We start from the raw sequence: 22,452 nt of genomic DNA on the forward strand, positions 1-22,452 counted from the left end.
AAAGTTCGATGGAAACCATGCACACTCATGGAGGTTACATTTTCATTTTAGCAAGATCCTTTGCTTTGACCATATATTCCTGCTTTTTCGGCTTGNTTCCTTCGTTCTGTGCTTTTTATTTGCTTTTTATTTCCTTTCTTTTTCATTCCTGTCAATTCCTTGACGATGGTACCAACTCAGTCCTTTATTTATTTATTACCCAATACCTTTTATTCCTATATTCCTTTATCGCCTACTTTTGGTGTTGGAATGGACGAACATACAATATGATGTTGTGCCTCTATCGGGTACATTCTTCTAATGCGGGATTTATCTTGAGTAAAATTGAAAATTACAAGACAAACTATTTTGACAAAAATCGTCCAATATTTTTCTGACCTTTAGTAATAGCATATGCCGTAAATGCACCTTTTGAGACGAAAAATTACTTTGCTATGTATTCTTTTTTTGGGTTTCTCCGCATTCTTCTCTAATGTAAACATTATGTAATGTATGTGTGGCTAGATTTAATTCCGATGGATTTAGATCGAAGACCAAATGTCTGTGTGATTTAAAAACCGTATTTACTTTCAAGGCAATTTTTTATCCAACGTCGACATATATTCTAAATCAAAATTCTAAGGATGTCAAAAATATGAGTCTAGATCCTCCGATCCTTGTAAACTCAAAACTGTGGAAACGTGATTGCATTCGCACAAATACCTACTTGAGATCTTAAAACATCCAAGAATGTATATATTTTTCGCTACGTAGATATTCAAAGCCTTACACCACACTCTGACTGATATTGACTCTGTTGGATCTGCGTAAACAAATGTAAAACCCACCTTGACATGCTCAACGTGCGGGGATTCCTCGATTTTGTTGCCCTTCCGAGCGAAAAAGTCTTGCGTGAGAATATCCAGGATATCCGCACAAAAAACACAATCTTCGCGCGTTTGACCCGTCTCGGGGTTAATAAATCTGACGATAGGGATATCCATTTGCACAATCTTGAACTTGTTGGGCTTTCTGATCTGAAGCGGAGGCTCAAGCACATCCAAAAACTCGGATAAATTCTTAAAAGGCATATACTGGGTTCCTTCAGGGTCAAACTCGCGCCACACTTCGTAGAAAAGCTCGTAATCCTCATCTGTGATTCCTTCTTGGACGTCCTCGCTAGCCTTTAAGTGATCAAAAAAGGGAAGGTAATGAAATATAGGAAGGCTCAGGATGATTCTAGTTTTGAATGGGAAAGAAGGTTCAATTGCCCACCTGTGAATAGTTCTCGAGGATGACAGCAATGTACATATTGACGATGATCAGGAAGGTCAGAACTAGGTACAAGATCATGAAGATGACCGCAGCGATATTACTTCCACAATTGCCAGAGCTCCCGGTTTCTGGATCAGGTTCGGTGCAGTTTTTCTCATTACTTATGGCCAACCAAGCCTCGGCCCAACCCGCTGATGTGCAAATCTGTTGATATGAGTACATTATGAATGTAGGATTATGACAGACGGATGCAAATCCATGTCAAGGTAATCATACTTGAAAAAGAAGCGTGAAAGTTTTGGTGAAAGTTTGGAAGTTGTGGACGTCGTCGAATCCGGTGGTTATTTTTACATTCTTGAAAAGGGACATCCCGAACACAGAAAAAATGAACATGACCAAAAAGAGGAGTAAAGCAATGTTAATGAGGGCGGGAAATGCCATCACGAGAGAGAAGAGCAGGGTTCGAATCCCTCTGGCCCCTTTGATGAGACGCAGAACCCGGCCAATTTTGGCCACCCGGACCTAGAAATGGATTTCAAAATCAATCATACGCCTCGATCTATCAAACACGAGGAGCCACTCAACCACTTACCACTCTGAGCAAAGTTGGGGATACAAAATATTTCGCAATGAGATCGCTGAGGAAAAGGCCCGCCAAGGACAGAAGGACCACGACAAAGTCGAACAAATTCCACGGCTCCGAGAAGTAATGATGGCGAAGTGCAAACAGCTTTAACAGCATTTCAGTCGTAAAAACCACGATGAAAAACATGTTCATGTTATCCAGGACAAACGTCCAATTAGGACTTTGATCATAATGATCGCACATCATCGCAACCTATAAATGTTAAGGAAAGGTACCGGTAATCGATGTTCTTGATCCTCATCTCCAGCCTTCTCACCATATTCAGGGCTATAAACCCCATGATAATCATGTCAAACTTCTTGTTGGTGACGATGCCAAATACAATGGCTTGGGGCTTCCAAAAAGGTCTGGGCAAGGCTTTTAACGGCTTCTTGGTGGAAGCCTTTTTCATGGCTGCGATGTATTTCCTTTGATCCTCAGTCATGAAAGCATCCAGTGAGGACCCGCCCTTGTTCTTTTGCTCATTGAATTTGTCAATGATCACACCCACCAAGAGATTCAATGTGAAAAAACTGCCCAAAACAATAAACAACACAAAGTAGATATACATATAGATGTTGACCTCGCGATGAGGCTGCTTGCCACGATCCACAGAATCAATGGCATCGTTCATGATGTCGATCCAACCTTTCCACGTGGCCACCTAAATGTTCAAACAAGGACATCCAGTCAACAACAAATTTCCGTTGAAATCCAAGTCTCAGCATCGTAATTCACCTGAAGTAAGGCTAAGTAAGCCATCCCCACGTTGTCAAAGGTCACTCTAGAATTGACCCATTCTGCGGGAAATCCCGTGATAGACGAATTACACATGGTCATATTTGGAATGACCTCGTGGCTAAATCGCACACCCGTGTTGGGGTCAATGCATTTGTAAAACCGGCCCATGAAGAAGTTCACACCGATGATGGCGAATATCAACCAAAAGATCAGACAAACCAATAGCACATTGAATATGCTCGGTAGAGCTCCGATCAAGGCATTCACAACCACTTTCATCCCTTCTAATTTAGCCATGGCTCTCAGGGGACGGAGGGCTCGCAAAGTTCGCATGGTTTTGAAGATGGGAATGTTGCCGGCTCCCAAAAGGCTGGCTCCAAAGTTGATCAGGGACACTGCAACAATCACAAAGTCCAACCAACACCAGGCGTTGCCGAAGTACTTGATGAATCCCATGGAAAAGAGCTTCAAGGATGTTTCGATGAAGAACACACCCGTCAAAATTCGATCCAGGTAGTAGAGGGTGTCAATGAGAAGAGGCTTGGTGTCAAACCAAATGTCCTCGAGGGTCATGACAAAGCTGCTCACCAAAATGAGCACGAGGACAATGCCCTCGAAATACTTGTTTTCAATCAACCTGTTAATGTGTTGAAAAAGACTTCGTAAACAATATGACATATTTGAAGCCGACTGTTACCACTTACTGTGAGCCCATGAGCCGATGTTTGGACCAGACTTGCCAAAACGGTTCCTCTGGATTTCCATGGCAACATGGGAAGATCTTGTAGACAATTTGAGGGCAACAATCTTCCACCAGGATCTCGTCGGCCGGACTGTAGTCGATGGTCTCGCTAAATTTATCGTACCCGGGAGCTTCCTCGTAAGCTGTGGAGAGGGCACCCTTTGAGTAGCTGAGGTCAATTCCATTACCAATTATCGAGTCCTTCTTTGACATTCCATCCAAATCACTTGGAGTCTAGAATAAGAGTAAATGATAGCATTGATTCAGATACGACCGTGTTAGTCTCAGTTTGAACATCGTACCTCTGGTGGGGGTGGCTCATCCTCTTTGTCTTTTCCTTTCGGTGATCTACACATTTGACAAGTGAAGAACCATCCGATTCGGTCGAAAGCAATTTGGATCTTGTCTTTTTCTTGATCTTCAGCTTTTTCTCCACCTAAGAAGCAACATAAAATGGTCATAGCTCCCTACATGATTCAACAGCTAAAATTCACATTTCTTGTAACATGAATAGCTCACCTCCCATATCAGAGAAGCTACTGAGTAGCAAAGCCAGAAAGAGATTCAGAATAACCAAATTGGCCACTAAAACGGTAGCCAAGAAGTATGGAACGCAGGTCACTCCAGCCACAAACATGCAGTCCCACATGGACTCGATCCATTCTCCACACAATACTCGAAAGACAATCATGATACTGGAATGCACGATTCGAATCGGAAGTTGTAAACAGACAAAAATCATATACTGTTAGCTGGCTTATGGCTAAATTACCTGTGCATAAAGTCCGTAAAGTTCCATCTGGGCATGACACAATTCCACTTGGGATTACAAACTTTGGTGACGTAATACGACCCAAAGAGTTGCATTCCCATCACAGCAAATATGAAGATGATGATTCCCAAGACGAAGGTTAGATAAGAGAGTGCCCCAAAGGTGTTGGCCATGATGCTCAAGATATCATTCAAAGACTTCCATGATTTGGCCAATTTGAACACTCGGAGGAGTCGGAAAGATCGCAACATGGACAGACCCGAAATTCCCTCCGCCAAAAGTTCCACAAAGGAAAGGATGACGATCACAAAGTCAAAAATATTCCAACCATCCTACAACGAGAAAAAAGACGAGCTCAGGGAGGGTTACTTTAAGGTTGATTTCACCGTGGAACTTACAGTGAAGAAGTATCTTGGACTCATAGCCCCTAGTTTGGCGAAAGATTCAATAGCGAAAATCGCCGTGAAGAAGTAATTCCCATTGTTCAATAACGACGTGAAAAATGGCGACCTAGAAACGAAATGGCAAATACCGTTAATTGGATGAGTCATCGAGTAATGCGCATGCAATTCTTACATGCCTCCATTGTGATGGTAGTCTATGTTGTAGTGATCCAATGTCATGAAGAGGACATTAACCACAATACACAGGATAATGAACAACTCCATGAAAGGGTCGAAAACAATGATGGCTAGAATTTCGCTCATTTTGATCCACACGATCCCACAATCCCAAATGCACAGAATTGATATCACATATTCAAGGTTAGTTTTGAAAGCCTCTTTGCAATTGGGCCCTTCCTCCTCCTCGTCATTGTCATCCATGTAAACGGATAAACTTTTCATTGATGAAGTGATAGACATCTGATTCACCACGTCCTTCAAAACCACCGCGTCCTAAAGCGAGATTTCAAGTCGAGGTTGAGTGAGTCCGTTTAATTCTTCCCAGAAGAAACTTTTACGGGCAAACGAGTACCTGTTCATGAAAGGAGTCTCCTTCGAAGCCATGATTGAATTCGCCACTGCCAAGGCTTCCTCCTCCAAAGTCTAACAAAGAAAGATTCGCCACTGCCTCAGCTGCAGCGGCCTCGGCTTCAGTCATAGCGGCTTCCTCAGCGCACTGAATAGCTTCTAGCTCTTCCATTTCCCTGCAATGAAAGTCATTTTTTTAAGAATTGTTTTAGAGGGATGCTTTTGACAGCTTTGATCAATTTGAAAATGACTCTATGGTTTAGTAGTGCGTAAGTAAAGGATATCACTTGAATCTTTTTTTTTAATAATAACTTCGTTATATTTCTGCATTTAACCTTACCTGTTACTAGAAAGCCAAAAGTAAATTCATATTGCCCAAACTATGAAAACAGGGCTTATTCCAAAATATTCGTTCAAGAACTATCTCAAAACTGCCGATAAAAAGTTTGATGAGCTCTTTTATTAGCTGTTGAAGCAGCCAAATATTCCGTCTTAAGATGGAACAACATTAAATTGTGACCCTTGGCTAAATGCACCTGCCTTTCATTTGTCAGAGTAGAAATACATGTTTTCAAAGGACTCATTTGCCTCTTCTGCGTCATTTTAGTGTCTTCAACTATGCAGCAAGTGGTGTTATCTTGTGCCTTTATTTCTTTGCGACAATCTACGACTCCATTTAACCCCATGGACCCTGCTCAAGCTCTGGATTTGACATACTCACTTTCTCGCCTCTTCTTCAGCTTGACGTTGAAGTTCGTCATAAGACATGGCAACAATAGCCAAGATCAAGTTGATCAGGTAAAATGACCCTAGGAAAATGTTAACCATGAAGAAAAAGATATTCCAGGGCCCCGCTGTTCTGAGGGTGATTTGGTAGAGGTTCTCCCAATAATCTTGGGTCATCAATCGGAATGCACAAAGATATGCTGATCCAAAATTATCAAAGCTCGTGTAACCATAGTTGGGATTGGGTCCACCCTGAAACGAACCGATTAGTCCATTAGCCATTTTGGAACATGAACTCTCAATAGGACCGTCCTCACCTTAAGACAAGTGAATCCATCGGGACAATTTCCGGCTCCTGACGAGTTGCCGCACATCACCAATTGACCCGTCGAGGGTGAGGCAAACCAATTGGATGCATTGTTGGTCCATAGCTCATAGTCAAGATCAATGTTCCCCGTTTTGTTGACGAACTCACTGTCGGTGAAGAAATCCTTGACACAGATCTGCGACAAAACGCCCATATAGATTTGTAATCCAAGCAAGGCAAACACGGCCAGAACGAAGATGGTGAGCACAATCACATCCCGCAGGTTCTTTACGGAGTACATGATGGCACTGACAATGGTTTTCAAGCCAGGGATAACAGCCACGGACTTCATGGCTCGAAACACCCGGAAAGTCCTGAGGGCCGAGAAGCTTCCCAAGTCAATGGCAATGGTCACATAGGACATGGCGATCACAATGAAGTCCAGCCAATTCCAAGCATCTCGAAGGTAAGTGAACTTATCCATGACCAATCCACGTGCAAATAGCTTGATGGCGGACTCATAAGTGTAAATGGCGGTGAAGATGATCTCCACGGACGCTAATTCCCTAAATGATACAAAGTTTAACGACTTTTTAGACTAATGATTTCAAAATGTAAAATTTACACCTCAAAATTAAGAGGGCATTTGTTGAGTGCTCGTGTTCCATTCACGCAACAATGTGGTGCATTTTTTTGAAGACTGAGCTAGCCAACCCCATGAAACATGTGGTTTGTATTTCGAAACAGCTTTGACGGCCAGATGATCGAGTATGCGGTCATTTCTGAAGCATGGGTTGTAATTTACCTACATCCAAGCACCACTCAGACAAAGCAAAATTGTGCCAAGAAAGGTTTGATTGATACCCTTTAATTCTGTTTTCAAAACTATGAACAGTTCAATTTTGACGAATGGTTTGGAACAAGCGCAAGCATTTACAAGGGTTTTCACAAAATGTAAGAGTGAGGCTCGAACGAGTATTGGAGGCACCTCGTTAACCCATGATACATCCAACTTAAGCGTGTCATTGGTATAGAAAGGCCACACTTACTCAGAATCCTCTTGGACCATGACGAAGCAATTGACCAGGATGGTGCATATGATGAAGAAAGAGAACATGGGATGAGTGAGGACCAAGAGAGCAATTCTCCGAATGGGATGAAAGGGCGAGAGGAAGAAGAGAGCGTTCCCAGCCGAGAATCGGTAGATGGCACCACCCTTGGACACGACCATGAAGGTCCGTGTATCCCTGTAGTAGGGGTCAATATCACATATGGGTAGGTTGGCAAGCTCCAAAGGGAACTCGCCATATCGACGAGGCAAGTCATTCCCTTTAAAGAAAGAAGACAAGACATAACTAATAACTGACCCGTTGAAATGAAATGTGCCCATTTGCTCTTTGGAATAATGTTAAGTTATTGCTTCTTGCTGCAAATTAGTAGTTTTTAACCTCATTTTCTCAAAATCAACAGAAACCATAAACCCAACAAAGGTCCCAAGCCACCATTAATGACTTGGCATTCGATTGACTCATTTATTAGTAAACAAGGGCATTCGTCAAGGAATCGATAAATCTTCATGCGAAGCAAATGATAAGCCTAATAAACAAGATAGCTAAATTATGGAGCCATCAAAAACTTTAAACATGATTGCAATTTCTTTTGCAGCTTTTCGAACAAGATACTACATGGTACTAATCTACCATCATCGTTTACAAACGTTGCTAGGCAATATGGACTGATGAGATGTGTCAGAAGATCGATTCTTTAATCTGGCTTGAAACTGCTCTCCTTAGCCGTTGCTAAATTGGTCCCACTTACCTTGTTCCAGCTTCACAGATGGCGACAGGGGTTTGGTATCTTCGTCTACTTCCAAATCTGAGTCTTCCTCGTAATGCTGTCGAGCTCGAGCTCCTCCCCCGTACATCTAAATAGAAGGCGTGAATTTCTACCGTGAAACTCAAGATTCTTAGGGATAGGTAGGGGGTAAGTTCCCCAAAGTGTTCCAAATTTCCTCCCTACCTTGATGTTTTCCTGACGTTTCATCTCCCTTTTCTTCTTGGTTTCATTCTTCTGTTGAATGCGGTCCTCGATGGTTTTGAGTTCGTCCCTCGTGAAAGGCCGGAATGTGGGTGGTGCTTCCGCTTCAAAATCCCAGTCGTCCATGGTATTTCCAAGGTGTTTTTGATGGACGAGCGGAAATGGTCGAGGGAATGCCCCACTCCTTAGGAAATTCGAACTTCCAGATGATTATTCACACGGTTTTGAAACGCCATGTCCAGATATGCCCAGTTCTGACAATCGATAGTCGCCAACTCTCTAATGCCCAGGTACTCTTTCTATCCTCTTAATGCTCTCGGGGATTTGGTCCCAAAAATTTAGTAACCAACTCTCGAGACAAGGCCTCTCGGGCCCTCTGTGTTCTGGTGTTCGTGCATGCGTGCGTATGAGTGAGTCGTTCTGGCAAATGCTTGCATGTTACTTGGCCTTCTACGGCCTTCAGCCTTCACCCATATCATGCATACGGCAGAGTTGCTCATTCAATTCATGCCCTGGAACCTTCTTCGTTAGGTTTGGCCCACTATAATTTCAGCTTCGCCGGTCTGCGAGTCCACTCATTCACTCACCCTCTAAGAGGTCCACCGGACTTGCAGCTAACTGAATGCCAGACTCCGTGGTCGACTGGTTGTTAGAGAGGACCAGAAAGGAAGAGGCTGGCGGCCTTGTCACCTTTTAGTGGTCTTTAAGAGTGCCCACAAACAATAAGCACATAAATTGTTTGAGTGTGGCTTTCCCAATGACGAATTCACTCGCCTTTCTTTAAGCCTATGCGATGTTACAAAACAGGGATTGGAATATTCTCACCACAGTACCTAAATCATCAACGTAACTCTTGGTTGGTTTTGAGTTAATGACATTCTCAAACTTCACGTTACTTGACAAATGACATTAGTATAACATGTTCACGGTACTGCTGCTGGCTAAGCAACAAGAAACATTTCCCTTACTCTGAACGATTCATCTAGCCCACTTCTAGCCCAACCCTGGTAAGCAACGAAAACTTTTCTTTTTGTACTTGTGGTTTGGCATACGAGAACTGACAAGCATTGGTTTCTGCTCCAAGTCCACGAGAATACTTCCAAGTAATTGCGCTAACTCTAAAATAAAACCACTCGGGCGTGTGTGGGTGCTAATGCCAGTAAACTTGGCACACAAAACCAACCACCAACACAGTGGTGTGCGCGTACGTGCTCTATGTGTGAACGAGAGCGAGGCTGTCTTTAGTTGAGAAGTTCCTGGCATTGAGGACGGAAGAAATTCTGAAGAAAGACGACGAAGAGGACGGGAGGCCAATACGAAGCGGTTTTTCATTCTGTACTGGGGGATTTTTGATTTGCTTGATTAATTTATAACTCGATTACGCTGTTTTCGGATGAGAAGACCCCTCTCTCTTCCTCTCCTTTGTCGAGAAGACGAGACGAGAGTGGATTGCCAGAAAAAAGAGTGGCTTCTTGGTTGTCGTTCCAAATTTGTTGGCCCTTTATGTGGATTGGGGACGAGAAAAGAGACCCGAAACTCGTCGAATGAATTGATGTCGCCGGGAAAAACAGTGTTCAAGCTGTATAAGGGCGAGGTGATTTACAAAAAAAGTTTTTTTTTATAGCCATATTGTAAAATCTTGCGGCGTTGTTTGCTCGTATAGGTAAAAAATAAAACTCATTTTAGGCCATTTTCTTTACCAGGCTAAAGTTATATTATGAATAAGTTGACAATGTGCTTTGTCGATTCACTCCTCAGGTCTCACGGTATACATAAGTTGATCAAATAGGTGAAAACTAAGCAAGTTAAGAAATATATTACTCTTTTGTGGAAGTACTGCATTTCTTGTGTTCACATGGTTTCAGCTTACAAATCACAGGAACCCAAAACGTGCCCATATTTAGCTTGGGTCTTGCCTTACGTTTCATAATCAATTTCTTCTCATAATTATAAGACATGGTCTGAATTAGACTTGTAAATAACCAAATGTTAGTGACCATCTTGGGCACAATAGAGGCAATAGTAGTCTCTTTCACTTTCTTATGTTTTTGTTATATGTGCAATCTTCTATGTACCTATGCATTTGTTGGGCAATTGTATAAACTCGCAAATCTATAAGCATTTTAAAGTACCAACGATTGCTTCAAGTCCGTGGGAGATTTGTGACAAAAAGAGACACTTTGATATATGGAGATAAATAACTATTTCGTTCATTCTTGGCCGAATTTTTGTATCACATTACATTAGCAAATTGTGACAACAATTTGAAATTTCATACCAAGAACAAATAGAAATGATGCATGTAATGGTTTCCTTATTTGCAATAGTCTGACGAATCTATTGTGCTTGTGTGCTCTTGTGAGTCAATAAATTTCTATTATGAACTATCGTATCAAAGTTTTCATCGCCTTGATCATTGATCTTTTTCCTTACGAAATTTAAACCTAAATGTCTTATGAAAATAATGAGGCAGCTTTGAGGTGATTGATGGTTAGGTTCTTTCTCTTTCAAGTTTCATTTCTCTTTGAAGTTGTATCATATATCATCCCTTATGCATACTCAAAGGAAGCCCCATTAGAATAGGGATATACAAATAGTGCTTTGCCATTAGTCAAAAATAATATGAAGGCGTACTTCCCATATTAAGGCCTGCCGTGCTGCTCATCATACAATATAAACGAAGCTAAGGTGCATAAATGCAGAACACACTTTATAACGTGTTACAATGTTGTGTAACATAGCGCAAGAAAATCTTGCTACAACGTCACAGTTTTAGGGAGGCTAGTCTAGAAAAATTATAAAACTTAAAATTCAAGGACGTTCGTACCCTGTGACCTTAAAGCCTTTTGCTCTGGAAGGAGCACGGTCTTGCTGATAATTGCGCTTGCTTTCATATTTAAAGTAAGTGTGCCCTCTCTTAGGATTGGATGAGTCACTGCAACAACCACATGTTGATTTCAAGCCATGACAAAAAATATTGCCGAAGTTCTGTCCATTCTTATTTGACACGGAAATGAAGGATCATCACATATTTATTGTAAATTTGTTTGCTAAAATTGTGCTACATAACACCGTCCCACCAAAAACATTGAGTGACAATTGAAAGCCAAGTTTTAACAATATCAGAGGAAAAAAGACTTGCCTGGAAGTCCACAGATCTTAATTTGAATGGGAGCTTTTAGGCAGTTCAAGAAATAAAGCCAGTACAATGGGTGATGTCGTCTCATTTAACTAGTGATGGGATCGAATGAATTTTCCACATTAAGGTTGCCAGAAAACTTGAAAAGTGAAAACTTCTGCCGATTCCAACCTAATTTTTTTTTTGTACATGCAAGTTTGTAAAAAAAATTGTACAAAATTCAAGTTTGGGTAAAGAGCAACCTTGGTTTGACAGAACCAAAAATCAAATCCCATTGAAAATGTAAATTGTTAGCCCTAGTCGCAACCTCCTATGATTATTTATTTGATTCCATCAGTAACTTAAGCTCAATAATAAAGCCATAAGGAAAACTTTGGCTGTTTTCAATGATCATGATTTCCAGCTCTCATTGGCATCTTTAGATATTTTTTTAATTAAATCGTTTAGATAAATTAGGAAACAGAAGGACGATGAACAGCTATCTTATCAAATGAGAAAAATCGACTAAAAGGTTTGTAAGTAATCAAAGTGTTACCAAAAGGCAGGAACTTTAAGGTCATACTGCAAAGCGTATTGGCTTGTAACGTAGCGTAATGGCCATCTACATGACCTATAACAAAGGTCTTTATCACATTTTCAACTTTGAAAACGAGACATTACAAAAATAGCCTTTAACCGAATTCAGCCCCTTAAAGGAATATGGATTTTATTGGCACACATTGATGGAGCAGTAGCAACAAAACTAAAGATGATGACAATAAGAATGTTAGCAGTTTTAGTATTGGTAGTAGTAATGATAATAGTGATAAGTACAATCTCAATGATAATTCGAATGATAATATTAATTATGATGATAAAATAGTCATAATAACGAGGATGATGATAATCGTAGTAGCGGTAATGTCGGGTTACAGGTTGATTGTTTGATATGGGAACACTCAAGAGATGGACATGGGTTTAGAATCGGCTCCCACGAAGTGCGACATCCCCGTTGGGGGTGGTCCATGATGGGCTCCGTGGTTGTTGGCACCGAAGAACGCATGGAGATGGGATTGGGGAGGTAGATAATCATTGGTACTAAACGACGAGGCCATGGATCGCTGTTGGCGGCGAAGAGCATTTTCAGTGCTCTCAGAATTCGAGAACACTGAAGCCCATTTCTCATTGAGGAGGCGGTCGTCTTGATAGGAACGTAATTTACCTAAAAGGGTGGAAAAAGTCGTAGATCTTGATCAACCATACATCATGTGGCAGGACGTCAATATCAGACAAAGAGAAGGGATCGGCAGGGAAGGGGGATGTTCCTCTGAAGGAACGAGCTAGGAGGAAGAGTGGCGTTTTTCTGTCTCTCTCTTTCTACTTGCTGTTATATCTATCTCTCAATCAGAAACCAATTGGCTCTGTATCAAATTGGGCGTGGGTCAATGCACTCCCTCCTTGCCACACATGGCACGGTATGATTAGTTCTATGCAAGGAATAATACTAAATTCTTACCATTGTCGAGCAAAAGGTCAGACGCGGATGAGTGTGAATGGAGATGCGAATTCGTCAAGTGGGGTGGAGCGTTTTGAGTATGATGAACATTTCCCGAACTTTGAGTGGTGGAGAGGTTGACCTCATTGTTGATGGTGGATCCGGATGTGGCCACCCTTGAAGGTGAAAGACCCTCTGACGATAAGGAGGGAGGAGTAGGAGGATGACTGGACACTGATCGACAATCCTCATCTTTCGAGTCACTCTCGGTCTTAATCAATTGACCATTTTCTTGGCCTCCGCCGTCGGCATCCTTGGGTTGTCGATGCTGAGTCAAGCGTTCCGTTTTACGAAACTTGGCTCGACGATTCTGGAACCATACCTAAAGAAAAGTATGCTTCCCATTAAGAGATGTCAAAGACGGGCTTCGACGAGTTTTCCTCCTATTACGAGACAGCTTGGGCGAACCGGAGAAGGCAGAGCATCGCACCGTTCAGATCTTTCTTTCGAACGAGAGGAAAACATCTTCGCTCTTGACGGTTTCATCGCTACTTGCGTCGGACAAATAATATTCCGGGGCACAAACATTTTACCTCCGTCTGGCATTATTGTTATTTTGATAACCATTTAGCAACGAATTGAGACGAATGCCAATTTAGAATTGGAGGAAGAATAACTCTTTTTGGGGATGAAATTTCAAAAGCCAAGTTAGTATTCAGCGATGTTTTGCCAACATTATGAGACAGTTTTCGTTTGTAATAAATTGTTGTTGCCCATTAATGTCAGATATGATTGGTTAAATCACACATCCAATCGACTACGATACCTATATCTTAATGAGGAAATTGCTTTGCTTTTGCTCTGAATTGAAAAAAAAAAGATAGGTTACATTCTGCATTCAAGATGTAGATTTTGGAGAGAATGAACCCTCCCCTCGAAGTTAAACATTTAAAAGACACTGATGTCTGCATCCGTTTTGGCGAGGAAATTTGAATTTGCCCTTGTCTCTAAAGTGCATTATCAAGGTCCTTGAAACATACCCCATCGTGTCCAGGAGAGAAAAATAAAGCACAGACCGTTGTTTTTTTGATGAAAAGATCCCTCAAAGCGGAGTTGAATTTTCAAAGTAGAAGTTCTGCTACCTTGACCTTTATAGTCATGTGGTTTAACGTTCTAACAAAAACCTTCGGGTGATGCGTTGATGTAAGCAAATATCATTTCGAGTCACAGCTTTTACTCATCTTTCTTGTTTCTGTGGTGTCTCTCAAAACTAAACATATCATGACTTGTGAGCTACAATCCAAAGCACTTGTCTTCAAGTGAACCAGGCTGTAGAGGCGTAATGTAGAGAGTGTAATTCCTTTCATGAATTTATCCTCCGTATGTCGATTGCCTTCATCTCCCATGTTTTGTCTAATACTGCCCTTTTGAATTTTCGATTCGGAAGTAACTTTTGGATGTTCATGAACCATTATGTCTCGTTTTTTAAAAATTCAAATAAAAAGAAACGGCTTGAATTCTTACCTGAACTCGGGCTTCCGTGAGGTCAATCTTCATGGCAATTTCCTCTCGGGTATAAATATCTGGATAATGGGTTTCCTGGAAAGCTCTCTCCAATTCTTTTAACTGAGCAGATGTGAAAGTTGTTCGAATCCGGCGTTGCTTCCTTTTCTCCGTTAGGACACCATCGTGACCAGAATACACTTTATACGGTAAACCAGGAGCTAATATTGGAACAAGAAAAAACGGACAGCTTGAAAATCCAGCCATCAATTACGTTAGATTTTAGGTCTACAGTCTTTAGACAAATCAACGTGAAAACCTGAACCACCCCCCTACCCTCCGAAAAAAAGAGATAATTTTTTTTTGTTGTCGTCCTTTCTGAATTCGTTTATGTAACTATAATCATCCATAGTTCTTCGAACAAGCGTGATCTACCCGCCCTTTTCAAAAGAACATCTTGAGCGGAAAGCTTGGTCAAATATCGTGTTATCTCTTTCATAAAACTTTTTTACTTTTGCGTTCCCTTTTTCTTCAAACATACGCAACCAACTCATCGCTATTGACAATGTGTAGGTGATTTCAGGGCAAAAGGCTTTTGGACATTTGTTCAGCGCTTACCGTTCAGGTTCATGGACGATGGGAACATGGATGGAGCTCTCGGATGACCATGATGGTGATGTGGGTGTCCTTCAGTCCTTCCAATCACTCCACATGCAGCAACAGCCGCAGCTGCTTGAGCCGAGGTCAAACCGGCCGCAGAACTTGGACCCGTTGAGTAATGATTCCGCATAGGGCTCGAATGGAAACGGCCATATTGCGAGGCTGCCACATTCATTAGCGATGAGGATCCATTGGGATGTGGGTGGCAAGATGTTGGAAGATCACCGTAGAATGCATTGTCCGATACCACTGCCGCAGCCGCAGCTGCTGACATGGGATCAAAATTAGTCTGATTCAGATAGGAATAGTCCATTTTGAAGGGGCACCTGGCTGGGTTTTCACTTTTGGACGGCGCCAGTTGTAGACCACCAAGGTAAATGCAATTACAGAGTCAATAAATCCCAGTTGAAGAAGAACAAGAAGGCCAAAAGGACGTGTAATTGAATCAGAGGCTTATATCAAATTATGAGTGGAGCAATATTATCCGTCTTGGCTAGGGGGCCGCGCCGTGGGTAGTAGGCCTGTTCAAAGAGGACCTCGTCCTGCGCACCCAACAAGAGAACAAAATCAAATGATGGGAGTAATTCAATAATCTCGAGACCGTTCTCTCTGGGATGCTGACAGCGCAGAGGTCCTAATTTGGAGCAGCCATTCCGCACAACGCTGTCCGGTCACGTGACCGCCAACGCCCAGCCGCCAAGCTAACTTGGCAAGGCGGAGTCAATGGCCACAAGCACCGCCCATGCCACTCACTCCCAGATTCCCAATCCTCCTCATCCCACGCCATCTCCTTCTCTTCTCTCGTTCTCTGTCTGTTTCGCTCTCCTCTCTCTCTCTTTCTCTCTCTGGACACGGCGATCTCTCTCTTGTTGGTTTGGTGGCTTTGGGATGTGCCCATGAGAGCGAGAACGGGAGAGCTCAAGGTAGCATACGTGATGGCTGCGATGTCGTTGAAAACGGGAGGATTTGGAAGAGGGATGAGAAAATGGCTTGCTAAATCTTGAACTCCGTTCCTGGGAGCTGGATCCTCTTGCTTCTTTGTGAACAGTTGAGTGTGCCAAGACCACGGGGCCAAGAAAAAAGGAAGAACACAAAACCCCCAGACACAATGGAGGCTAAGAGGGAACATAGGGAATCTTACCGGTGGTCGAGTCCACAAATCTCGTCTCGCTACTCCACGCCTTCGCCAAGGGTAAATAAAAACAATCCATTTTATCACCTACATTTTAATGTTTGTGTCAAGGTTTTGGTCAAATTTTGATTCTGGATTAGCGTGAGGATTGCATTGTGATTGACAAAATGCCAAATGTAAACTTGGGGGAAAACATAAAAATGCAATGTTACCTTTTTCTAATATTGCTGCATCAGTTTGTATTTTGAGAATCTAGTCATTCCAAACACGAACATATGCAACTTTTTAGGAACGGCTTGAATCAGGGTTGAAACAGCTAGCTATTTCATGTCAATGCCGATCCATTTGCATAAAGTGAAATTCGAAAAATGGGTTATCCAATAGTAAATGATTTTAGTTAAAAAATGTAACTGGGCATGGAAATTGGCGCTGTGGAGTCAATATAACTTTTTCATTGACACGCTAGAACGACTTTTCATGTTAAAAATGGGCCATTTATATCAAGATATCAGGAACTAAACAAGGAATCGTTCAAATTGAACTCTCGCTGTTTCCTGATTGAGGTCAAAACAATTGTTTGTTTACCATGGGACTCTAAGATGGAATAACCTTGTTTGTGTGAGTGATTGGAAAAAAGAAACATATGCTATTAGGTTGATGATCTGATTCGCAAGCAAAGATATAAAAAAATGAGGATCAAAATTAGTTTTGAAAAGTGCCGATGTTAAGTTGCTTTTACTGTACAGGGTGCAACAGACAATTTCGAGCGAGGGCTCGCTATTTATAAGGTAAGGCGTGAAATTTTGAACCAATCACCATCTCGTGCAGCATTTGAATTTCAATTGTTAAAAAATTCCACGGACATCTTCTTTACATATCTTCCTTTATTCTACTTATTTCATTGAATCGGCCTAGCTGACTTGCTTATTAATATTGTAATGTATAGAGACGACCAAAATATGCATAAAATATTTGTATTTTATGCCGTATAATATGCATGAAAACTGGACAAAATATGCACTTGAATGCATTTTAACCCTAATCATGCACGTTAGTATGTATTTAAACCAAAAATATGGGCTTGATTAGCGAAAGTCCCGTATGTATCCTATTTTGCTCAACTCAAAGTATCTAAGCACTTGATTTTGTTTCCATTAAATGCATTTGCAAAGTAGGTTTCTCTCTCGTATGGCCCCAAGAGGCTTACCCAAGGTTCAATCACAAAAAACTGCCTTGAAATGGCTGTAAAAGCCATTCTCACCAAAATGGTTGATGTTCTCCATCTCATATAACTTCACTTGCTTCTTTTGTCAAAATTTCGCTCATTTCGGCAAATTCCTTACTTGTTGGTTGTGGGATCTGGATGGTCCCGAGGCGGAACAGGGGCGTGTCAGGTTGGCGGCGTGTTGAGATTTGTGTAAAGGCAAAGTGTCTTGGAACAAGGATGTGGTTGGATAGAGGCCTGTTGTGAAAGGCTTGTGTCCGGATGAGGCGGGACAGGGGCGCGCCTTGGCGGGGGTTTGTTATAGGCCATTGATGGGCAAAATCAAATTTGCGTAAGCAAAAAACCCAAAATATGCTTAAAATATGCATGAAAGCACGGAATATTCAATACATGCGAACAAGCCTGTTTTATGCCATAAAATAGACAATGCATATTTTTGGCCGTCTCAATTAATGAAGCTACGACAAATAGGAGAGCTATTGGCTGGATCTGGATCCAAACATATTTCTTCAATTGTAGTAAAGATTCAGCTTATAGTTTTGTATTGGCACTCTTTGATTTCATACATCAATAAATGTTCTTTTGTTCTGGAAAAATGCGAGCACAAAGTGGTGAAAAAAGCCCAGCTCAGTCTAAGCATAATTGCAACGCTCACACAAGTATGTACGTATAAGTAAACGAGTCTGGCTAAACTTCCAACTCCATTACAATCATTCTACTGCTACGACTTCTACTACCAAATCTTGTGTGGCTCAAGAATGGAAAGAAAGAACGTCATTGCTTCATGTAACATCAATGAATCAAATTGCCTTGAACTACGCTTTTTCAAAAAATTAAGGTTGACAATAGTCAGTTACTTCGTGATTTTTCAAGAGATTTAGAAAGACTTGGGTCATTTTCATATAGCGGTTGAGTATTTATTTGTGGCCCGTTACTAAATTTTGAATTCATTTTTCAATTTTTGACTTTTGACAAATATTGAACTTAGGCTTAATCGAACACGAGTATTTTCTCCTGAAAGTTGAAAAGGCACAGATTACATTCAGAGGGCTAAGTGCTTACGTTACACAAAGAACTCTACAGCTGAATTCTTCGATGGCCAGCTTACCCCTCTCGTCTCACCGGTGAGACGACTGACACAGTGGTTAAAAAGTCGTTTTGAAGGTTGTTAGAAATGTGCAAACAAATTTTGGTTGTTTTTTGGCAAATGAGTGGTTAATATGAGCCAGAATTCAATTCGTCAATTAGATCAAAAGTGTCCCTCACGATTTTGTGGGGTAGAAAACTGGAAAAGAGGGATTCGATGTCAAAACTGGAAAAGGCTTTTTGACCATCGTGATGAGAGGGGTCAGACAAGAGAAGAGGAGACGACCGTATCCAAGAATATAGCTTACATCTTCAAATCTTCATTTTATTGTAATTGTTTTCTGTTTGGTTCTGTAAGCTAATGCCGAATATAAGGTTGTGCTTTTTTGTGGTTTCTCAAACTAGAATACTCGAGACTTGTGTTCCCGCAGATCATATGGCATAATGGTAGTCAGTGTAAGTAAAGTAGCACTAATATTTCATCTAGGCTCACCTTGTTATTTCGAAGACCAAAAGGCAGCACCATCATGACAAAAAAATATTTTTTGGAACCCTGGCATTCTTATGCATTGAAATAGTTCCATGTTTGGTAATACATTCATCAACGGTGCTTTAACGTACCCTTTTGAAGTGTTCAGTTTTGAGAGCATCCGCAGAATTCATATCGTTTACATGGCTTTTTAACCGACCAGGTTATAAAAGGTTTTTCACTGAAAGGAAATTTTGTGGCTTTATTTTATTGGATGGATTGTCGTTTCAACGCTAAGCTGGTTTGTCACGCTCATTTGCTATGTCGACCGCCAACGACCGCTTTATCCCGCGGTCAGCAAAAGCGAGATTACTGCCAACATCTTAGCGCAATAAGTATCTGGACGATTCCCATGACTTTCAGTAGGTGAGCTAATTTTGATTGCTTATGCAAACCAAAATTTTCATTTAATTTAAGCCGTTCAAATTCTGTGGCGAAATATATGTCTGCCTGAATGATATCTATTATTATTTGACTTCCCATGAATACCGGGTGGCGTTACTTGGCGGCAGAGAGGAAGTTGTTACTTGGTCATTCCTTTTAAGTGCAAAGAGGCGCATGTGTTGGTTAAGGTCTTAAATAATCTTAATCAGCTTTAGCATCACTTTGTTGCCAAGAATAAAACTTGCAAAATTATGTAAGTTTTGATTGTCACAGCTTTATGCTAAATCATTTCAATTTATCTAAGATAAAATCCGTTGACGTAAATCACTAGGCCAATTCTTTGTAAATTCTTGAAAGCCATGAATGATAATGAAAGTCTCTAATCATCTTCTGTTTTGCTTTACAATTTCATCGCTTCTTTGGCATCTTCTTACAGATATACTTTTGTAAAGTTACAGAAATATCCAATTTGATAATTTGTCGTCAACTTTGCTCATTCTCTATTGTTTTGAAACATTTGTACGTAGTTGTTTTGAGTTTTGGTTTTTCCCATATTGATTGGCAATTTCAGTCGAGAGTGTCCGTTTATTCTTCGATCATGTTTTTTAAATCTTTTTGGAAGCGAAAAAAATATGTTCACATCAGATTAAATGGTGAACTGTTGTTCGACAGCCAATAGTAAATGTCAATCATTTTTGCATGAATTCGTGTTTATTAATGCTTCCGATAGGCAACAAAATCCCTCTTCCTGCATTTGTCCCCACCTTCACTAATCCCTCATACTGGCCTCACACGCCGAAGCTTATTCATAACATGATGTCTCAACTCAGGGATTATCTCCTGATCCCATCATCTACGCTCTCGCTCTAAACCCGCCCAATGAGCCCCCAAAACATGAGCGAGAGTCGGTAAAACATGGTTGTTGATCCTTTGTGTTATGAACTGAGACCGGTTGGCCCGCACTCACGCTGAGGAGGAATGGTCACACTTATACTAGATGGGGCATTGAATTGAAGATATGTCATCAGAATGACATATGTCATTGTTGTCACATCCCACATGTCAATTTGATCAAGATAATCTTGAAGTAAAGCACGTGCCCACTTGGGGAAAGTGACAAATATCCATTGCGTGGAACCCTTTGGATGCTCTGGGGAAACATATTTCTGCAATATTTGAAAAGGTTTTCTTTTGGGTCCAATTGTCGTTCAGACAATTCGTGGCCATAAAAATGACCTGTCGTCTTCCATTTTCAAAATGGGATCTCTTCCTTTTCCCGGAAGCAATTTTCTTAAGTAGCAAAGTGCCATTTTCTCTGCAAGATTCCTAAGCTTCAACACTGGATGATTAGAGGATGGCTTTCATTCTGGACGCTCTCTCATGTTTGATATTGAAAATTGCTATTTTTTTAGTTTAGTTTGATTTGATTGTTTTGCTGATTTGAAAGTCCAAGTAGGAGTGGACTCGGTGTAATTTACATTCAATACCATGACATGAAAACCTTCGGCTTCATCGCAATGAGCGTGCAAAGAAACAAAATTGTAACTCATCAAAACTCAGGATGTGAGTCGAAATGAAAGCCCTTTTAAAGTAAGGAATATAAGAGAAAGTTGGAGTAAATTTAAAAAAAAATGCAGGGTGGTCCATAGGAAAGTGTCATGAATTGTGATTTAATTGTGTTTATTAGACTCAGTCAGCATATTCAAATAGAACAGTTGATTTGAACAAGAGCATGATGTTACAGATAGAATGAGTTTGATTAGATTATATTTGAACAGAAAGTTTACCCTCTTTAAGTTTGCTTTTCACTTTTAGCGGCCGGTTGATTTAAGGGTCTCAATTAATCAGGTTGTACCTAATGGTGATGACCATTTTGAAAAAATATGCTAATTTTTTTAACAAGTTGAACGCCTGCAACTAACTCAATTCATGTTACCGATAGAGCAAAATTGTCACGGGTCAAGACTTTTGTGCCTCCCATCCCGTTTGAGACATAATCTAAGAATAGAATAGTAAACTCTATTAAAGATGTGATAAGAGAAAGAGCGAATAGTACAATCATTTTTCATTGTACAATCGGTTGTCTGTCTGCACTGTTTCCCTGCGGATTCATATCAACATAATTTCAAGGTTGTTTATCACAAGTTGAGATAATATTTTGACTTTGGTCCTCCTTAATCTCGCAAGGAGAGGTCAGATCCCGGTGCTTGTCCCAGTGCCTTGTACTACAATCAGTTCGAAATGTCTCCATCATGATTAGGAGATCGTCATTCCCCCATTTTGGAACAACTTTGTCCAGTTCTGTGTCCATTGAAAAGGATGGTCTCTCGTCCCGCACTCAGGTCCCTCTCTCGATCTCTCATTCTGTGCAAAGGGCAAGTGAGCTAATCACTTAACGATGTAAGATGATTGCCCTTTCCTCCAAAAGGACTAGATGACTTTTACTAGCCGCTTTATAGACGCATCACTACATACATACAACTGTTCTCTTTCCTCTCTTCTTAGTGAGCACATCATGATCAGCATGAAGCCAGAGCCAGAGCCAGAAGCAGCCAATGTTATTGATATCAGGATGATGGTCTGAACATCTGGTGCGAAAGTGGGATCGCTCTGCGGAACCCGTCCCACTTCCTACGCTCATAAGCGATCAACGAGGATGTTCAATGGAATATACATAGTACATTGTACAGTGGGTTGGAATGCCCAAAGGAGGTGAAAGAGGAAAGAGAAGAGGGAAATGGACCATGAACACACCAGAGTCAACTGATGTCACGACCATAAATATGAACATCTGTGGAGTGCTTTTCTTTGTGTCACACGTCGCCCTCTGTGAACCTAGGGGTACAATGTACTCGGCTGTAAATGTTGAGAGCGATCAAGCAGCATGTTAGAGAATTAAACGGAGATCATCATTGTAGCATCGACAACCAGCTTACTAATATTCAATTTCTGCTTCATTCATGAGCATCGCCCACCCTTTTTTTTCATCTCAGATCCCTAAGGGGGTTGTCAATGCTAATGAGATGGAGTGTTTCTATTGAAATTTGTAGATGGCCGTGCGGTTGTTGTCTTTCGGTAACATGTCTACTTCAGTGTAAAACAGATTTTTGATAACAGAGTTTTGATCAAAATGTCCTTCATTGAA

General features: G+C 41.1%; 2 protein-coding genes and 1 long non-coding RNA gene across 3 annotated transcripts in view; 1 reads left to right on the forward strand and 2 right to left on the reverse strand.

The window, feature by feature from the left end:
* The window catches only part of LOC131877528 (sodium channel protein para-like), a 10,277-nt gene extending 2,705 nt beyond the window's left edge, over positions 1-7,572 (reverse strand). Inside the window, exons 1-16 of the mRNA XM_059223222.1 lie at positions 7,188-7,572; positions 6,149-6,704; positions 5,827-6,083; positions 5,110-5,281; positions 4,711-5,030; positions 4,533-4,644; positions 4,135-4,466; positions 3,882-4,057; positions 3,665-3,798; positions 3,325-3,596; positions 2,618-3,257; positions 2,157-2,543; positions 1,847-2,092; positions 1,531-1,776; positions 1,255-1,458; positions 828-1,163 (exon numbers count right to left, since the gene is read on the reverse strand). Coding sequence (XP_059079205.1) covers positions 828-1,163; positions 1,255-1,458; positions 1,531-1,776; positions 1,847-2,092; positions 2,157-2,543; positions 2,618-3,257; positions 3,325-3,596; positions 3,665-3,798; positions 3,882-4,057; positions 4,135-4,466; positions 4,533-4,644; positions 4,711-5,030; positions 5,110-5,281; positions 5,827-6,083; positions 6,149-6,704; positions 7,188-7,528 — 4,731 coding nt within the window. The 5' untranslated portion in view covers positions 7,529-7,572. The remainder of the gene's footprint in view (positions 1-827; positions 1,164-1,254; positions 1,459-1,530; positions 1,777-1,846; positions 2,093-2,156; positions 2,544-2,617; positions 3,258-3,324; positions 3,597-3,664; positions 3,799-3,881; positions 4,058-4,134; positions 4,467-4,532; positions 4,645-4,710; positions 5,031-5,109; positions 5,282-5,826; positions 6,084-6,148; positions 6,705-7,187) is intronic.
* LOC131877533 (uncharacterized) lies at positions 5,472-22,234 on the forward strand. The gene is made up of 4 exons (XR_009372893.1): positions 5,472-5,903; positions 6,137-6,398; positions 6,465-6,604; positions 21,813-22,234. It is a non-coding gene; the product is annotated as an uncharacterized LOC131877533 (long non-coding RNA).
* LOC131877531 (paired mesoderm homeobox protein 2A-like) lies at positions 12,004-15,508 on the reverse strand. Its single transcript, XM_059223224.1, has 4 exons — positions 14,910-15,508; positions 14,313-14,512; positions 12,810-13,170; positions 12,004-12,515 (listed from the first exon to the last, which is right to left on the reverse strand). Exons 1-4 carry the CDS (start codon positions 15,262-15,264, stop codon positions 12,253-12,255), a joined length of 1,179 nt encoding a protein of 392 aa, XP_059079207.1. The 5' UTR covers positions 15,265-15,508; the 3' UTR covers positions 12,004-12,252.
* Positions 22,235-22,452: the final 218 nt, after the last annotated feature.

Source organism: Tigriopus californicus, chromosome 3 (assembly GCF_007210705.1).
Source record: "Tigriopus californicus strain San Diego chromosome 3, Tcal_SD_v2.1, whole genome shotgun sequence".
Classification (NCBI taxonomy): Eukaryota; Metazoa; Arthropoda; class Copepoda; order Harpacticoida; family Harpacticidae; genus Tigriopus; species Tigriopus californicus.

What these genes read in the sequence shown, in the direction of transcription:
- LOC131877531 (XM_059223224.1), bottom strand. Translation starts at nt 15,264, where the DNA reads ATGGACTATTCCTATCTGAATCAGACTAATTTTGATCCCATGTCAGCA. An exon ending in ATCGTCCATGAACCTGAACG is followed by an intron (nt 14,513 to 14,909) that starts GTAAGCGCTGAA and finishes TTCCAATATTAG; the next exon opens with CTCCTGGTTTACCGTATAAA. An exon ending in TCACGGAAGCCCGAGTTCAG is followed by an intron (nt 13,171 to 14,312) that starts GTAAGAATTCAA and finishes ACTTTTCTTTAG; the next exon opens with GTATGGTTCCAGAATCGTCG.